Genomic DNA, 17,953 nt, shown 5'->3' on the forward strand with positions numbered 1-17,953 from the left:
AAACTCCACAGCCTACTACAGAGACCAACCTTGTATTTCTCATTGTGTTGGTGACCCTTCACATGTTGCTCCCCAGAAATTGGATCCCCCAAAAATTCCTCACAGAGCTGGCAATAAAATCCACTGATGGGAACCAGAAATTCAGAGCCTGGAAGAAGTAGAAAAAAGTCAAGGAAATAAGTCGATTCCACCCAGAATGACAGCAACCAATGGAAATCCCACCACCCCTTTGCAGTAAAATAGTTACAGTATAGAGGGCCTTACTCACTGTGAAGTCAGAAGCAGTATTTAGATGAATCCCAATAGCACAGTCTTTCCAACCTAAGGCTTGAACTACAGTCCTCTAATTCTTCTACCTCTTGGGAACATTAACTGGTTAATTTAGGAGTTTCCTGTGCCAGATTAATTCCTGTTGCTGAGTCTCCTCAAACCCTAACTAGCACTAAGCATCTCAGGAGATATAAAAACTATACTCCCAAATAGTCCATTACCATTTTATGAGGATCTCTCATGTTGGTATTAATTACTGAGGAATCTCTCTTCTGTAGATCTCAAGGATACAGCAGCAGCACCAGCTACTTGTGAAGGTAAGAAATTGAAAAGTTTATGGGCCGGGTGCGGTGGCTCACGCCTGTAATCCCAGCACTTTGGGAGGCAGAAGTGGGCGGCTCACGAGGTCAGGAGATCGAGACCATCCTGGCTAACACAGTGAAACCCCGTCTCTACTAAAAATACAAAAAATACAAGACATGGTGGCAGGTGCCTGTAGTCCCAGCTACTCGGGAGGCTGAGGCAGGAGAATGGGGTGAATCTGGGAGGCGGGGCTTACAGTGAGCAGAGACTACACCACTGCACTCCAGCCTGGGCAACAGAGCGAGACTCCATCTCAGAAAAAAAAAAAAAAAGAAAGAAATTGAAAAGTTTAAAGACAAAGGAAGGTTCTGCTTCTCCATTTACCGCTTAATAACAATGACTCAAAATACTGTATAGTTCTTAGTTGAAAAGGCAGTTAAATTACTGCATCTCCTATCCTTTTTAACCTGGATTCCAAATAAGTAAGATTTTGGGTCCATAAGCCAATGACAAAGACAGTTCTATTTTAAGTGACATGTCTATGTTTAACATCTGTTAGTAGTAGATTTTTGGTCATGTGGGTAGAGATCATGGTCTTATAGATCTCTTTATAGTTTCAGGACCTAGTACACTGTTTTGTACACAGAAGGCATTCTTATGGCTTTGTTAAAAGGAATGGCTGTCTCATGCTATGCTGCTTCCTAGCACGTTAGCTCAGGACACCTCTTCCTCAACTGAATGTAAGGAAACCACAAAGGAGGCAAAGAGGAAACATACCTTTTGCAGGAACAGTTATCTTGTCAGTGCGCTTTATGGCATCTTGTTTGGCCTCACTCTGGGTCTTTGAAGCCCAAGGTCTGTTGTAGGGATCCAGTGTCTATTTGTAAGAGGCAGAGGTGCTCACACAACAGCACTAAAAGCTCAATGACCCACTTTTCTCTTTTTTTCCCCCATAATAAGATCAGGGGACCAGAAGCCCCCAGCTACCCACCCCCACCCCCTCTGCCAACTGTTTAAATGGAAATCACCTGTGGAAAAGGTAAACACATGTTAGACCAAGTACCAGAGAAAGGTAAAATGAAACAAAAAAATCAGGTACTCAAGGAATCAAAAGAGGCAGAAACCTCACTTACACTTGTCATGGTGTTTAGTTACAGCCAAGTCCCCTGGACTGAGCCCTGGGGATGGTGTCTCCTTTGTTGGTGTCTCTTGGCTCTTCAGATTGGGGCTCCTGCCCATATGAGAATGTTTCCTTTTCCAGCTTCGCAATGCAGATAGGGGTACAGAAGTTTGAAGAGAGTGACGGTGGGAGTGAAAATAACAGAGAGTAGGATACCTACCTGTGTGTGCTTCTTATTGTGCATATGAGTGAAGAAGTCAAACATGGTCCCACAGATGGTGTTGCAGTCTTTGCACCAGTGATTGCCCGCATCATAATACTCATAAGCAGCAGTGGGCTGATCCAACTGCTTAGTGGCTGACTGGGGGCTTTCCGCAGGCTTGGGGCTCTTAGTACGAAACTTCTCATTGTTTACTTTTGATTCCTAGAGGGCAAAAACTGTACTTACAAGGAATTCAAGGCAATCTAGACTTGTCTTCTCTTTGAAATATTAAGTGGCCATAATAATAGAAATAGGGCCATATGACCCTATTTCCAATGTTTAAAGCTGCACAAGTTGGGGGGAACCCTAACAGAAGCATGTCTCTAAGACACAGAACTATTTGACTTCATAGTGCTATTACAGCATAAAAAGTAAGTCATAAGGGCAATATATTTACTTACATATCCTAAAATATCTCTAGAAGAACAGCCAAGGTTGTGGAAACATTGGCTGCCTCTGGGGAAGGGAAGTGGAGAACAAGGACGGGTAGTAGTCTCTTTACTGTATACCCTTTAGTAAATGTTGAATGTGTTACCTATGCAACTAAACAGTTAAATTTGAAAATCATGACGACTAGGGAGGGAAGAAAAACCAAAATGGAAAAGGTAATTGACGGGCAAATGCAGAAAATAGGTGATAGTGAACTCATCACATGCATCCTGGTATGAAAAACTAGAGAGAAGGTTTGGTGTACATAGATAAAGCAGACTATACAACTATACATAGATAAGTAAGGTCATCTATGTAGAATGATTTAAAGAAATCTGGGAAAAACATTCCTAACTGCCTAAAATATCACTTTTAGAATTTAACACCTTTAGAGGCCAGGTGCAGTGGCTCACACCTGAAAGCACATCACTTTGGGAGGTCGAGGTGGGTGGATCACTTGAGGCCAGAAGTTCAAGACAGGCCTGGCCAACATGGTGAAACCCCATCTCTATTAAAAATAGAAAAATTACCCGGGCATAGTGGTGTGCACCTGTAGTCCCAGCTACTCGGGAGGTTGAGGCACGAGAATCACTTGAACCCGGGAGGCGGAGGTTGCAGTAAGGTAAGATTGTGCCACTGCATTCTAGCCTCAGCAACAAGTAAGACCCTGTCTCCAAAAAAAAAAAAAAAATTTTAACACCTTTGAGTAACATGTATCTTTTTTTTTAAATATATCAACTCCTTAATATTAAAATGATCAACAGTAAATATTTAATATAAATTAATTTATTACCAAGTTGGAACAAGGCACTCAGGAAATGAGAATTTTGGTTAATGTTCAGGAGTAAAGCACAGGAAAAAAAGATAATTTTTGCAACTCAGAGGCTAGCTATGAATGGGGTTCTATAGTACACAAGATGAAGGAGCTGGGTACCTAGAATATTGGCTCGTTCAGGGAAAAAGGTAGGACAGGAGGAAAGGGAAACAACTGGGGCTTCAAAGATACTCTTTCCCTACCTGAATCCTATTCAAGAATCACTAAAGAGATCACACCAGACAGGTAGGGGATGGGAGAGTTCATACACTACTGGTGGGAGCATTAACTGGCACCATCTTCTAGAAGATAATCTAGGAATACATTACATACCTCAAAATACTGTATACCCTTTAACCCAGCAATTCACTCCTTGATATTTATCCTATGGAAAGTATCATGTCAAACAACAGGTGATTTGATTGGTTAAATAAATTTTGCTTAACCATGCAACAAAAACAATAAAAAATAAGGTTGTTAAAAATGGTATTAGAGAAGTGTATTTACTGACATGGAAAGATGTTCATGATATACTGAGAAAACTAATAAAATACACTTGAATAATCAAGAAAGATACGTAAATAGGCATAGAGCGTTGAATATCACTTTATCCAAAGTACTTTCTCTAACCACTCTACACTCCTTATCCTGCTTTCTTTTTTAAGGCACTTATCATTACCTAACATGGACTTATTTATTGTCTGTCTTCTACTATTTAATGAGAATATGAACCTTGTCTATACTGTTCAGTGTGTTATTTCCCATATCTAGACCAGTTCCTGACACTTTATTGGTGACCAATACATATTTGTTAAGTGAATGAATGGACAGAATTAATACCTTGGTGTATGTATTTGGAATAACATACACCAAGGTATCAATAATATCATACACCAAGGTATTACTAACAGTGGTCTTGGCTGGGCCCAGTGGCTCATGCCTGTAATGCCAGCACTTTGGGAGGCTGAGATGGGCAGATCACTTGAGCTTAGGAGTTCGGGACCAGCCTTGGAAACATGGCAAAACCTCAACTCTACAAAAATACAAAAATTAGCCAAGTGTGGTGGTGGTGAGCACCTGTAGTCCCAGCTACTGGGGAGCCTGAGGTGGGAAGAATGCTTGGACCCGAGAGTTGGAGGCTGCAGTGAGCCATGGTCGTGTCACTGCACTCAACCTGAGTGACAGAGTGAGACCCTGTGTCAAAAAAAAAAAAAGTAATAATAATAGTTGTTTCTAGGTAGATGAAATTACAAGTTTGTGTGTGCTTTTCTGAAATGAACAGAAAGGGAAAGAAAACCTCAAACCAACTATACGTTTTAAAGAGAGGTAAAGAAATATGAAGGACAGGTAGGAAAGGTTGTGGACATAATATTCCTTACTGCTGAGATGAAAATTGAATTGTAACATATCCCTGTTAGTTTCAGAGACCATGAAGACTCACCCAAATCAAGATGATAGATTATCATGGGGTTGGTATATGAATAGAAATCCAATGTATAAGTCAATTACAAAGGACCAGAGCTTTTAAATTCTTCTCCCATTAAAGGCCCTACCTAGACTCAAGACCCAGGTATAAAAGACTAGTCCTACCTGGTTGAGAAAGAAAACTCTCCTAGGAAGACATGGAAAAAAATAGAGCTTGGGTGATAATACAGAATATATTCTCTTTCCTACCTCTCAACATTAACTGAGGATGTACTATGTGCTAGACATATTGTATGCCATGGGAAACACAAAGATAAAGATTCCTCTTTTATCCTCTCAGGTCAGGTGGGGTAGCTCACACCTGTAATATGAGCACTTTGGGAGGCTGAGACAGAAGGATCATCACTTGAGCCTAGGAGTTCAAGACCAGCTGGGGACGGGCACGGTGGCTCATGCCTGTAATCCCAGCACCTTGGGAGGCTGGGGCGGGTGGATTATCTGAGGTCAGGAGTTCGAGACCAGCCTGGCCAGGATAGTGAAACCCCATCTCTACTAAAAATACAAAAATTAGTTGGGTGTGGTGGTACACACCTGTAATGCCAGCTACTCGGGAGGCTGAGGCAGGAGAATTGCCCGGGAGACAGAGGATGCAGTGAGCCAAGATCACGCCACTGTACTCCAGCCTGGCCAACAGAACAAGACTCTGTCTTAAAAAAAAAAAAAAAAAAAAAAAAAAATGGCTGGGCAGGGTGGCTCACGGCTGTAATCCTAGCACTTTGGGAGGCCAGATCACAAGATCAGGAGTTTAAGACTAGCATGGTCAATATTGTAAAACCCGGCCTCTATTAAAAACACAAAAATTAGCCAGGGATGGTGGCACATGCCTGTAATCTCAGCTACTTGGGAGGCGGAGGCAGGAGAATCACTTGAACCTGGGAGGCGGAGGTTGCAGGCTCAACCAAGGTTGAGCCAAGATTGTACCACTGCAGTCCAGTCTGGGTGACAGAGCAAGACTCCGTCTCAAAAAGAAGACCAGCCTGGGCAATATAGCAAGACCCCATCTTTAACAACAAAAAAAGAAGCTCTCGTTTAGTGGAGACAGACGTAAGAGTCTTTAAATAAGACAACGAAATAAATTTTACTAAGAAACAAATTACAGAGTGCTAAAGAAGGCTGACTAGATCTGGGTGGAATTCTGGAAATTCTTCAAGGAGGAGGTGGTATCCAAATTGGGCTTTAATGGGTGAGTGGGGGTGGGAGAAAGATTATTCCAGGCTAATAGGATTATTAATGCAAAACCAGAGAGGTGTAATACCAGATATTGCACACCTGGAAAATTGCACTTTGAGGTGACGCAGTGTAAGATGTAATATAATGTTTCCTGAGCAGTATTCATTACTATATGCCGGGCCCTGGGCTATGTATTGGGAACCATATTGAACAATGGCACATATAAAGTCCCTGGAACTTTTGAACCTTAAAAGCAAATTTGTGGAACACATATAATTATATAATCAGATCTGTCATAAATGCTAAGAAGGAAAATTACAAGATATTATGGGAGTGTGTATCAGGCAAATTTAACAGTCTAGGGAATCAGAGAAGGAAGTCAGGGAACTAATTTAAGATCCAATCTAAAGGATGAATTGGAGTTAGAAGTGCAGATAAAGAAAGAGTTCAATTTGCATGGTAAAGAAAGGGAACAGAAAATGTGAGGTCATGAGAGGAGATGATACATTTGAGGAATGAAAAGGTTAGTAATGCAACTACAGTCAGCAAGAGGGAAAGAGGCATGAAATGAGGTTGAGGAAGTAGGCAAGGGATTGAGTATCATGATCACTGGCTATATGTGCAAAAAGAGTTAACACAGCAACATAAGCAAAAACTGATGTGGCTTGGACTTGAATGTCAATGGAGATGGTAAGCTGGATGGAATCGAGATTTACTTTGGAGAGGGACCTGACAGAATTTGTAACTGCCTATGGAGCAGTTAGGGAGAGAAGAGCACTAAGAGTGACTTCTAAGTTGTTGTCATGAAAACTGTTGGACAGTGTGCCATGCATTGAGAATGGATAACAATGGAGGAAGAAAAAGTTGGAAGGAGGCTGAGCACAACCATTAATTTAGTTTAGGACATGCTCAATTTCAAATGCCTATGAGACAATGAAGTGGAAATGGTGAGTTAGGTTGTTAGACACTCAGAAGACTCATTTGACTAGAACATAAAACTTGCATTTCTCACATGGCATTTTAGCATAGGACTGGATGAAATGGCCTAGAAAGAAAGAGCAAATTCTGGAGAACTGGGCAAGGACTAAGCCCTGAGAAACTCAAAAATTTAAAGATTATGTATGAGCAACAGCAAAGGATACTAAGCAGGAGCATCCAATGTACTAGGAGGGAAAGAAGTGTGACAGAAGCCAAGGGAAAAGAGTTTTTGTAGGAGAAAGTGATTCTCGGCCTCAAATGCTGCTCATTTGAGAAGTAAAATGTATCTACTGACTTTGGCAACATAGTAGTGACCTAGACATGAACATAGTTGCTAAATATTAACCCCGCAAAGGGGCATATACAAGTTGTGAGAAGATCAGAAGCCAGACAGGAGTGGGTTAAGGAGTAAATGCTGGAACAAGAATACAGAAGGTCCTGAACACTGAGGATTTGGGATTCTTTGTGGGCAACAAGGAACTGCTGAAATTCTGAAGAGGAGTACCATGCTCTGATCTATACTGTAAGAAAATAATTAACAAGAGTAAGAACAGTTTGAAAACCTAAGTTAAGAATATGGTTAGAAAACTTCCATAGGAGTCTAAGGGGAAAAAAAAAAGATGACAGAAATGGAAAAGTTGAGTTGTTACCTTGTTGGAGGAGGAGTTTGAGAACGATGACACTTTTTCTGGGCTCTTGGATTTTTCTGCTTTCCCAGGCTTCTCTGTAGGCTCCTTACTATCACTTAAAGACTTCTGGGATTTATCAAAGATGTTAATTCCCAAGATCTGAGCTACTTTGTCCAGTTCAGATTGTTTCTTTTCTGCCTCTTCTGCCTCTTGCCGTAGCTCTGCAATGTCCTTCATAATGTTATCCTGAAGCCGACTCACCTCCACCAGGAGCGGATCTTTGTGGCCATCCTTCTCCCTTCGTTTCTTGCGCAGCATTTCTCCTGAGTAGTCAAATGTCAACAAAAAGAAGCACAGGGAAAATAAGATGAGTCGTTTCTCATTTACAAGTAGTAATTTGTCAGGGCTTTATGGTTACAAAATCTTTGCCCACAAAAGTTTCTAAGGGCGGCCAGGCACAGTGACTCACGCCTGTAATCCTAGCACTTTGGGAGGCTGAGGAGGGTAATTGCTTGAGTTCAGGTGCTTGAGATCAGCCTCACTAACATGGTAGAACCCCGTCTATACTGAAAATACAAAAACTTAGCCAAGTGTGGTGGTGGGCACCTGTAATTCTAGTTACTCAAGAGGCTGAGGCAGGAGAATTGCTTAAACTCAGGAGGCGGAGGTTGCAGTGAGCCAAGATCACACCATTGCACTCCAGCCTGGGTGATAGTGACAGACTCCATCTCAAAAAACAATTTTTTTTTTTTCTAAGAGCAAGTAAGACTCTCCTTCCACATGGGTTGGTGTAAGTGAAGCTTCTATGAAGGCAAAGGATGGGTTATGACATTATCTTTTGTATAAAGGTTATAAGGTAAGGATCTATGGACAGGCTTCAGGGGCTCCAAGAACTCCCATAACAGTATATATAATTTTGTGTGTGTCTCTCAAAAACATTAATAAGTGTTGTAACTATGAATCTAGCAGTTGTCCTCTCTTCAGAGCGCTGAAGATTTAGAGGGTAATATATTTGACTTTATCTGATCTAAGGACACTTTAACAATTTCCTCAATGAGTTTTAGGTTTTGCCTCTGGTTAACCTTTTTTTTTTTTTTTTTGGTAGAGATGGGGTTTTGCCATGTCATCCAGGTTGGTCTTAAACTCCTGAGCTCAAAGTGATCTGCCCGCTTCAGCCTCTCAAAGTGCTGGAATTACAGGTGTGAGCCACCACACCCTGCTGGCTTATTTAATGTTATCTCCTATTCTAAACTGCAGATCCTCTGGTGTTAATCCTCACAGGATAAATAACTCAATTTCTTATCCCTAAACAGTCCAAACCCAGACAGAAGCAATTACATCTTCTACTCTCTGTTCTTTCATACTATCAGTATTTAGAAGTCTTGTTATGTTCTTTTCCTCACTGTGTATGTGAATTCCTAAAAGCATAAAAAAATGGAATAAAAAGGAAGGCATCAGGGAACATTTTTGTGTGTGTGTGCCAAATTTAAGGAAAGACCAGGCACTGTTGCTCATGCCTGTAATCCCAGTGCTTTGGGAGGTTGACATAGGAGGATCACTTGACTCCAAAAATTCGAGGTTACAGTGAGCTATGACAGCACCGTATCACTGTACTCCAGCCTGGGCAACAGAATGAGACCTTGTCTCTTAAAAAAAATAAAATAAAATAAAAAAAAGCTGGGCGTGGTGGCTCACACCTATAATCCTAGCACTTTGGGAGGCCGAGGAGGGCGGATCACCTGAGGTCAGAAGTTCAAGACCAACCTGGCCAACAGGGTGAAACCCCGTCTCTACTAAAAATACAAAAATTAGCCGGGCATGGTGGCACGTGCCTGTAATCCCAGCTACTCGGGAGGTTGAGGCAAGAGAATTACTTGAACCCGGAAGGCGGACGTTGCAGTGAGCTGAGATTGCGCCACTGCACTCTAGTCTGGGCAACAGAGCAAGGCTCCATCTCAAAAAAAAAAAAAAGAACTCAAAAATGATGAAGACATATTGAAAGGACACAGGAACTAACTCACAAGGGGTCTCATTGGCCAGATTTGGAACAATGTGTGCATGAAAATAAATAATGATAATAAAACATTGTAATGTATCAAACGAAGAATCCATGAATTCATACTCATATAAATGGATAAACAAATGGCAGTGAGGGTTAGGAAGTTCCCTCTTATAGTAGAAAGCCAACTAATAAAGGTAGAAGGAACGAGGAAACTTGAAAAATCACTATTTGATACCATCACAGGCCAGGCACAGTGGCTCATGCCTGTAATCCTAGCACTTTGGGAGGCCGCAGAGCTCAGGAGTTTGAGACCAGCCTTAGAAACATGGCAAAACCTTGTCTCTAGCCAAAAAAAAAAAAAAAAAAAAAAAAAATTAGCCAGGCATGGTAGCTCATGCCTATGGTCTCAGTTACTCAGCAGGATCACCTGAGCCAGCTGCAGTGAGCTAAGATTATGCCACTGCCACTGTACTTCAGCCTGGGTGACACAGCGAGACCCTGTTTCAAAAGTTTTTTTTAGTTTCAAAAAATTTTTTAAAATAACTATTATCATAATATCTGGCTCAGGCAAGACTCATCAGTGGATGCTAAAATCAGTGGGTGAAAGTTTGAGGAGTAACTGAATATTTACAAGGTCTCAAAGTATCTCTTCTATAAGATACATATTAATTTAAAAAGATAAAACAGTAAGTTTATAGTGGAGAAATCTGGCAGACACCACTTTAACCAAATAATTAAAGTTAACATTACCAGTAATGAGATAAATCAACACCTGATACAAACTGAGCATCAATTCTGTGATAGTCTTGCCAAAAATGAATAACCTGAATTTAATCATAAGGAAATAGACAAATAAAAAATTAAGGGATATTCTACAAAATATGTGACCTCTTATTTTCCAGAATGTTAATGTTATGGAATACAAAGACTCAGATTAAAGAAGAGTATAAGAACATGAAAACTGAATGTGATAAATAATCTTGCACTTTCTTTTGCTATAAAGAGCATTAATGGGACAATGTGAAATATGAGTAAGATTGGTAGACTGGATAATAGTATTGTATCACTGCTAACATCCTAATTTTGATAAGTGTATTAAGGATATGTACCTTCTTTGTTGTTAGGAAATACTTAAGTATTTAGGAGTAAAGGAACATCACATCTACAAGTTACTTTAAAAAGCTCAGAAAAGGCCAGTGCAGTGACTCACGCCTATAATCTCAGCATTCTCGGAGGCTGAGGCAGGAGGATTGCTTGAGGCCAGGAGTTTGAGACCAGCCTGGACAAAACAGTGAAACTCCATCTCTACTAAAACTACAAAAATTAGCCAGCTGTGGTGGCACATACTTGTAATCCCAGCTACTTGGGAGGCTGAGGATTGAGAATCACTTGAATCCAGGAGGCAGAGGTTGCAGTGAGCCAAGATTGCGCCACTGCACTCCAGCCTGGGCGACAGAGTGAGACTCTTTCTCAAAAAAAAAAAAAAAAAAAAGTTCAGGAAAAATTACACACACACATACACACACACACACACATTGAGAGAGAGAAAAAAAGATAGAGCAAGTGTATTAAAATGTTAATAATCTGGCAGGGTGTGGTGGCTCATGCCTGTTATCCTAGCACTTTGGGAGGCTGAGGCAGGTGGATCACCTGAAGTGAGGAGTTTGAGACCAGCCTGGCCAACATGGCAAAACCCCATCTTTACTAAAAATACGAAAAAAATTAGCTAGGCATGGTGGTAGGTGCCTGTAATTCCAGCTACTTGGGAGGCTGAGGCAGGAGAATCACTTGAACTTGGGGGACAGAGGTTGCAGTGGGCCGAAATCACGCCACTTCACTCCAGCCTCGGCAAGAGAGCAAAACTTCGTCTCAAATCTTCATCATCATCATCATCATCACCATCATCATCATCTGGGAGAAGAGTACCTGAGAATTCTTCGCACTATTATTGCAACTTTTTTGTAAGTTTAATTATGTAAAAAAAAAAATTTTTTAAATGAAGTTTCACGTTACTGAACCTGTGTGAGAGTAGCAAATTTGGTTCTCCTACATAAGTTATTACAAAAAGGCAATCACGCAAAGCAGCTGATACCTTGTTGTTTATGAAGCCGCTCTAACTCGGTCCTAAGATAGTACATCTTCTTCTGGCGGGCTTCCCGGTCATTCTTTAGTTTTTCCCTCTCTTCAATAACCTGCAAAATACAAAATGGTAAGAGAGTCCATCTCCTCCAACACTCTTTTCTATTTCTCTCTTCCAGAAGCCTTCATGCTAGACATTATCTGAATGTAAGGATCCAAATGCCTGCACACAGGCTCTGACCTTACAGTCAAAGTGATATTTCGTTCTAAGTTCCAGAATAGAACTGTCCATCTTTTCAAAAACTATACTGTCCAGAAAGGTTGTTTTTTTGTTTTTTGCAGGAAGCATCTAGGGCACTGATAGCAACTATTAGATAGTGGTTCTAAGTTCCAAAGGGAACCATATGTATGTTATATATAGAACCATAAAGGAACTATATATGTTATGGGTAAGGGACATATTTCATATTATTTATTTATTTTCACTGCTCCTTGGAAAGCAGGGATAACCCATAGGCAGTGTGCCCAGAGTAGCATGTTGTTTAAACCTCACAATATTTTCTCTATTTTGTAGTTAAAAAACTGACGTTGTACAAGATTAAGCAGAATACTCAAAGTCACACATTAAGTGTAGATTTACAATCCAGGTATATCTGCCCTAAAGCTCATGATCTTTCAACTATACTACTACCTAATGGAAAAAAGCAAATATGGCTTGTCTATACTATACCAGCATATAATAGGCTGATATGTGTCTATAATAGACCTATGTATTATCAACACCCTGACTTAAGGACTAGATTTATAAAAGGAAAGAGAAAGTGTATGACCTTCAAACACTGTCTCTGAAGTTTTAAGTTTTGTCTATATTGAACCTATTTCCCTTTCTCAAAAGACTTTAGTAAAACTAAAGACTGAAGTTAAGTTTCTATTGAACTTAAATACTCTGAAGTGTCTTTTGTCTTCCCAATAATTGGCTAAAACTTTTTAACTGCAAAAAACTGAGACTGGCCCTCTATTTTTTTTTCTTCAGGTCTTAACTTTTTTTTTTTTTGAGACGGAGTCTTGCTCTGTTGCCCAGGCTGGTGTGCAGTGGCATGATCTCGGCTCACTGCAACCTCCGCCTCCTGGGTTCAAGCAATTCTCCTGCCACAGCCTCCTGAGTAGCTGGGACTCCAGGTGCGTGCCACCACACCCGGCAAATTTTTTGTATTTTTAGTAGAGACGGGGTTTCACCGTGTTAGCCAGGATGGTCTCGATCTCTTGATCTCGTGATCTGCCCGCCTCGGCCTCCCAAAGTGCTGGGATTACAGGCATGAGCCACCACGCACGACCAGGTCTTAACTTTTATGAGCAAACCAAATTATACACCTTACATTTTTATGTTTCTAACAAGTTACATTTTTATGTTTCTAACACATACAATTAATAGTATGTGTTAACTCTTCCACTCAAAATTCTTCTATTATGTATTCCTTATCTTGATGTAGTTTTCACCTACTGCTCTAAATTATCAGAATTATTAGAATTATATCTTTACCCCAGTCACTGCTTTCTTCCCACAGCCTGGGAACCCAATGAACCTGGATAATATAAAAAATGATTTTAGAGGCCAGGCACAGTGGCTCATGCCTGTGATCCCAGCACTCTGGGTGAGGCTGGCAGGGGAGGATCACTTGAGCCCAGGAGTTCAAGATCACCCTGGGCAACACTGAGAAGACCCCATCTCTATATAAAATATATGTATACATACACATACACACACACACACACACACTTTTTTAAACAAATAACATGTCAGAAATGTTACTGTTACTCCTGGGCTCTAAGATAAACCAGATCAGGCAAAGTTTATTTGTTGGTTTGCTTAAATTATCAAGCAACAACTAATTATTAGCTTTAATTCACATAATCACTACAGGGTAAGAATACAGAATTCACTGGGATCAAACAGGCTTACTGATTCTCCTTCACCAAACCCAATTTTGGTTCCCCACTCCACTATGAAATCATATTGAAGACTTCAAGGCTCCCAGTTCCTATCTACAGTGTTTGAAGACCATTAATTTGGATAGAACTAAACTTAAAAAAGAGAAGTCTGGGCCGGACACGGTAGCTCAAGCCTGTAATTCCAGCACTTTGGGAGGCTGAGGCAGGCGGATCATAAGGTCAGGAGATCAAGACCATCCTGGCTAACAGGGTGAAACCCCATCTCTACTAAAAATACAAAAAATTAGCTGGGCGTGGTGGCAGGCGCCTGTATTCCCAGCTACTCGGGAGGCTGAGGCAGGAGAATGGCGTGAACCCGGGAGGCAGAGGTTGCAGTGAGATGAGATCACGCCACTGCACTCCAGCCTGGGAGACAGAGTGAGACTCCATCTTAAAAAAAAAAAAAAAAAAAAAAAGCGTGTGAAAAACTGAGGAACAATATACATTTCTCAGGGTGATGACGGCAGCCTCCAAAGGACTTCAAGTGAAAGAGCCTTACAAATTTTCAACCCCCTCTAAAAAACATATACAAATGTATGGTAAAGTAGAAAACTCAGGCACAGGATGCCCAAAGCTAATATTCACCTTCTGCTTCTGGGAAGCACGGTTCTTCTCATCAGAGATCTTCTCTGGATTATATCTTATGAGTGATGGAATGGACACCTGAACAGGCACTTGGGCCGCAGGAATTGAGCCTCGCACAGACTCTTTCTGCTTAGGCTTATCAGGAGTCACAGTGGGGATCACACGCAGATTGGGACGGCTACGAGTAGCTTGTTTGGTTATTGGCATTATCCTGTGTGGTTCAGGTACAGGGTGGTTTGACGGTTGAGAGGTGGGATACATGGGCCATCTTGAGGCTGCATATGCCATGTAATGCCTATAGGCATCAAAGGAGGCAGGGGGAATGGCAGGTCCCTGGTAATTTGGAGGTATCCGAGCTGCAGCAAACTGAGAGGCCCTTGGCATGTGAAACTGAGATAAAGCAGCAGTGTGTGGAAGTCTAATTGGGGCAGATGGGGCTGATGGCAACATGCACCTGACTGCAACAGATGACTGAAACCCACTACCAACCACCTCTGGTCCTGAAATATGACCCACTGGATGGTCAGACTTTAGGAATGGAGGGCTATTTTTTGTAAGCAGGTAAGGATCCACAGGAGAAGGTGGGTGGGGATGGGACACCTCTGGAGAGTGGGTATTGCTATGATGTGCCTCCCTGCTCTCTAGTCTGTGGGGATCTGAGGAACGTCGATCAGCTGAGAAGCAGTGGTCAACTGAGGAACAGCGATCAGCTGAGAAGCGGTGGTCAACTGAGGAACAGCGGTCAGCTGAAAAGTATCGGTCAACTGAGGAACGGCGGTCAGCTGAGGAGCGTAATGACGGCTTCTTGCCATGAAGTCGTTCCTGGGTGCGTGCAGCCAATTGACTAATCTCCGCTACTCCAATATCCAGCCCTATTGTCTTGAGCAAGTCATGGATCTTCGCATATTCTGGATTGGTCTCTTCTAGTGATTCTAGCTTTACAGCTGGAGCTGAAGACGGCAGGGAGCTTGCCTTCTGCCTAGTAACTTCACTCTCAGAGCTCCCAAGGGGCTTTGGTAGAGATTCTGCCTTTAAATCCTCTTCTTCATCCCCATAGAGAAATTTCTCCTCATCTTCAATGTCAGGAAAGCTACGTCGCCTTTTTTCCTGTGTACTAGTAGAATCAGCCAACATGCTCAGAATTCGGGAAAAACCACTGCCATCCTGGCTAGCTCTCTCATGGGGCAGCAGGAAGTCTGTGTGTCGCTCAGGTCCCTCGGCCTTCAAATCTAAATTATCCTTGTGGCATAGAAAACTTCCAAATTTTTCTCTGAGAGGACTGTTGTCTTTGGGAATCCCAGGAAGAGGACCCCATTGGTAGAGGTTGCCCTGAGGTTCCTTCAAGGCAGTCTCTACCATAGTCCCCTTGTTTTCAATCTCTGAGGCAAAAGCAGCAATAGCACCACTTAGTGGAAGGGATGGGTGCCCAGAGTAGAGAGGGTGATCCTGGCTGGAGCTGGTACTGCTGGAAAAACTCTCAAGCTGCAAAGACAAACACAACTGATTTAATCTTATGCAGAATCTCAGAAGATTAGTAACTGAGATAAATTACTTAAATACTTTGGTCTTTCTGAATTAACAGGTGAGAGATAAGTATGGATAAAAGGGAGGACAAATATCCTTAGCCAGATTCAAAATGTGAGTCACCTTATCTCCAGATGTTTCTGCTGTTAAGGAGAAACAAGGAAGTGAGGCAATCTGGATGGAATCCTCACCTTTATCTATGTGTTAAAAGGAAGTTGAATTCAAAAGGATTTTAGAGATCCCCTAGCTTGTTTTCTTTTCTATGGATCCCCAAAAGAAAAGAAAAAAAAAAGAGAGAGAGCGCGCTGCTTTGGCTGAAGTGGGGAGAGGAAACTCTGGAACACTAACTCATCAGCATTCCCTTGCTTGCGAACCTCTTCAGAAGCCTTTATCTCCTAAGAGGACAGCTAAAAACTAGTGGTCTTTCCATTAGTGGTCTCACCATCCTTTCACAGGTGACAGAAAAATATCAAGGCTCAGAATGGTGAGGTGACTTGTCTAAACATCACAGTAAGTTGGTGGCAGAAGAGGGTCCAGAATCAGAATCACCTGATTTCTAGTTCAGTGTCCTACAACTCATACATCTTGTCTTCTCTCTAAAGACAGATGAGAAAATTGAGGTCACCTCCTCCCTTTGCCCTTCAAGCTTCATTTCCAACAAACCCATATTCAAAGATTGCCAAAGGATAATCCAATTTAAGGAAAAAACTTATAGCAGATACTCTCCAAAGTATCTATTTATTAATATAAAGCCTAATATATAGCAATATAACCCTCTACTGATGCATTAAAAGGCCTACAGTTTCGTTTGGAGAGTGCTAGGTGTAGCTCACAGTCCTAGAAGGCATAGCTCACAATGTTGGTCCAGCATATATTACAAAGACACCATTAGAAACATAGCCCACAGGAAAGTAAACAGGCATTAAGATATTAGACAGACTAGCAAGACGCCCTACAAGAAATGCAGCAGAGACCTGCATGGAAGGCTCCATTATGTCCACCTCAATCCGCTTCTTCAAAATGGACTTCTTGGGCATCACAGATACTTCTTCAGGCCGATGCAAAGAATATCCTGGCTCCGATGCTGTTAGGACACCTGACAATCCAGGGATGGAACAGCCAGTACCACCACCATCAACTCCAACCAGCTCCTGACTCAAGCTCCTACTTCGCTCCTCCTCTTCCTCTCGCTTTCGTCTGGCAAGATCCAGTTCTCGAAACTCAGGGTCGAGAAACCTAGGACTTGGGCTTCGTCTACGCTGTCGATAGTTGCGAGTTCCTGATGTAAAACTTGGGTGATCCCCTCCCATGCTGTTTATCTTCACTGTGTCATCATAACGGGGTCTTTTGGCCTCCCGGTTCCTTTCTTCAGATCGTACAGAGTAGCCTTTGAGTTTTTCTCGATTCCGTTCTGTTCCCCGCAAAAGCTCATCATGACAACTGATATGGGGACTATAATCAGATCGATGCAGGAAAGTTTCTTTTGTTCGGTAGTCCTCATCCAGTTGTCCCAAGAAGGGACTGAGAGGCCCTTCCTCCTGGGAAATATATCGCTCAAGACCCCGAGAGCACTGGGAGCTTCGAGTGAAGACAGAATCATCAGTCAGGTCATCCCTGAGGAAAAAGAGAAGCATCATTGAACAAATGGACTTTGTCAAGGGGGCTATAAAATGCTTAAGGCAAAAGCCTATTATCATGAAGTCCAAGAACATTTCCTCTCCCTTTCCCTGGGATGCAAGCAGCTTTGGCTTCTAACCAAGAGTTAACATTACCAATATATCTAGACAGAGTTCTTGGGTAATATCTTTGACTAGACTTGGGGCATGCAAAGTATCATGCAAGTTACACAACTCCACACAAGCTAAATTCTAGCTCTTTGCTACTGAAAGTGTAGTGCGGACCAAAGAGCATTAGCATTACCTGGGAACTATTTAGAAATACAGCTTCTCAAAGCTCCACCCCAAGCAGATCTGAACTAGAACATGCATTTTAACAAGATCTCAAGGTGATTTTTTTGTACTTTAAAGTTTGAGAAACACCAGTCCAGATCAATGGGATTTTTTTTATTTTGTTTTGTTTTGTTTTGAGACAGAGTCTTGCTCTGTCGCCCAGGCTGGAGTGCAGTGGCACAATCTCGGCTCACTGCAAGCTCCGCCTCCTGGGTTCACACCATTCTCCTGCCTCAGCCTCCTGAGTAGCTGGGACTATACGCACCCACTACCACACCAGGTTAATTTTTTTTTTTTTTTTTTTTTTTTAGTAGAGAGGGGGTTTCACCATTTTAGCCGGGAGGGTTTTGATCTTTTGACCCCGG

The 17,953-nt window shown here is 41.9% G+C and overlaps 1 protein-coding gene across 2 annotated transcripts in view; it reads right to left on the bottom strand.

The window, feature by feature from the left end:
• The window catches only part of ZNF318 (zinc finger protein 318), a 39,283-nt gene that overhangs the window by 9,204 nt on the left and 12,126 nt on the right, over positions 1-17,953 (bottom strand). For both annotated transcript variants that reach the window (XM_025383036.1, XM_025383035.1), the window contains exons 3-9: positions 16,614-17,253; positions 14,116-15,597; positions 11,555-11,654; positions 7,482-7,783; positions 1,914-2,117; positions 1,351-1,450; positions 30-148 (exon numbers count right to left, since the gene is read on the bottom strand). In XM_025383036.1, coding sequence (XP_025238821.1) covers positions 30-148; positions 1,351-1,450; positions 1,914-2,117; positions 7,482-7,783; positions 11,555-11,654; positions 14,116-15,597; positions 16,614-17,253 — 2,947 coding nt within the window. The remainder of the gene's footprint in view (positions 1-29; positions 149-1,350; positions 1,451-1,913; positions 2,118-7,481; positions 7,784-11,554; positions 11,655-14,115; positions 15,598-16,613; positions 17,254-17,953) is intronic.

The sequence above is a fragment of the Theropithecus gelada genome, chromosome 4 (assembly GCF_003255815.1).
Source record: "Theropithecus gelada isolate Dixy chromosome 4, Tgel_1.0, whole genome shotgun sequence".
Classification (NCBI taxonomy): domain Eukaryota; kingdom Metazoa; phylum Chordata; class Mammalia; order Primates; family Cercopithecidae; genus Theropithecus; species Theropithecus gelada.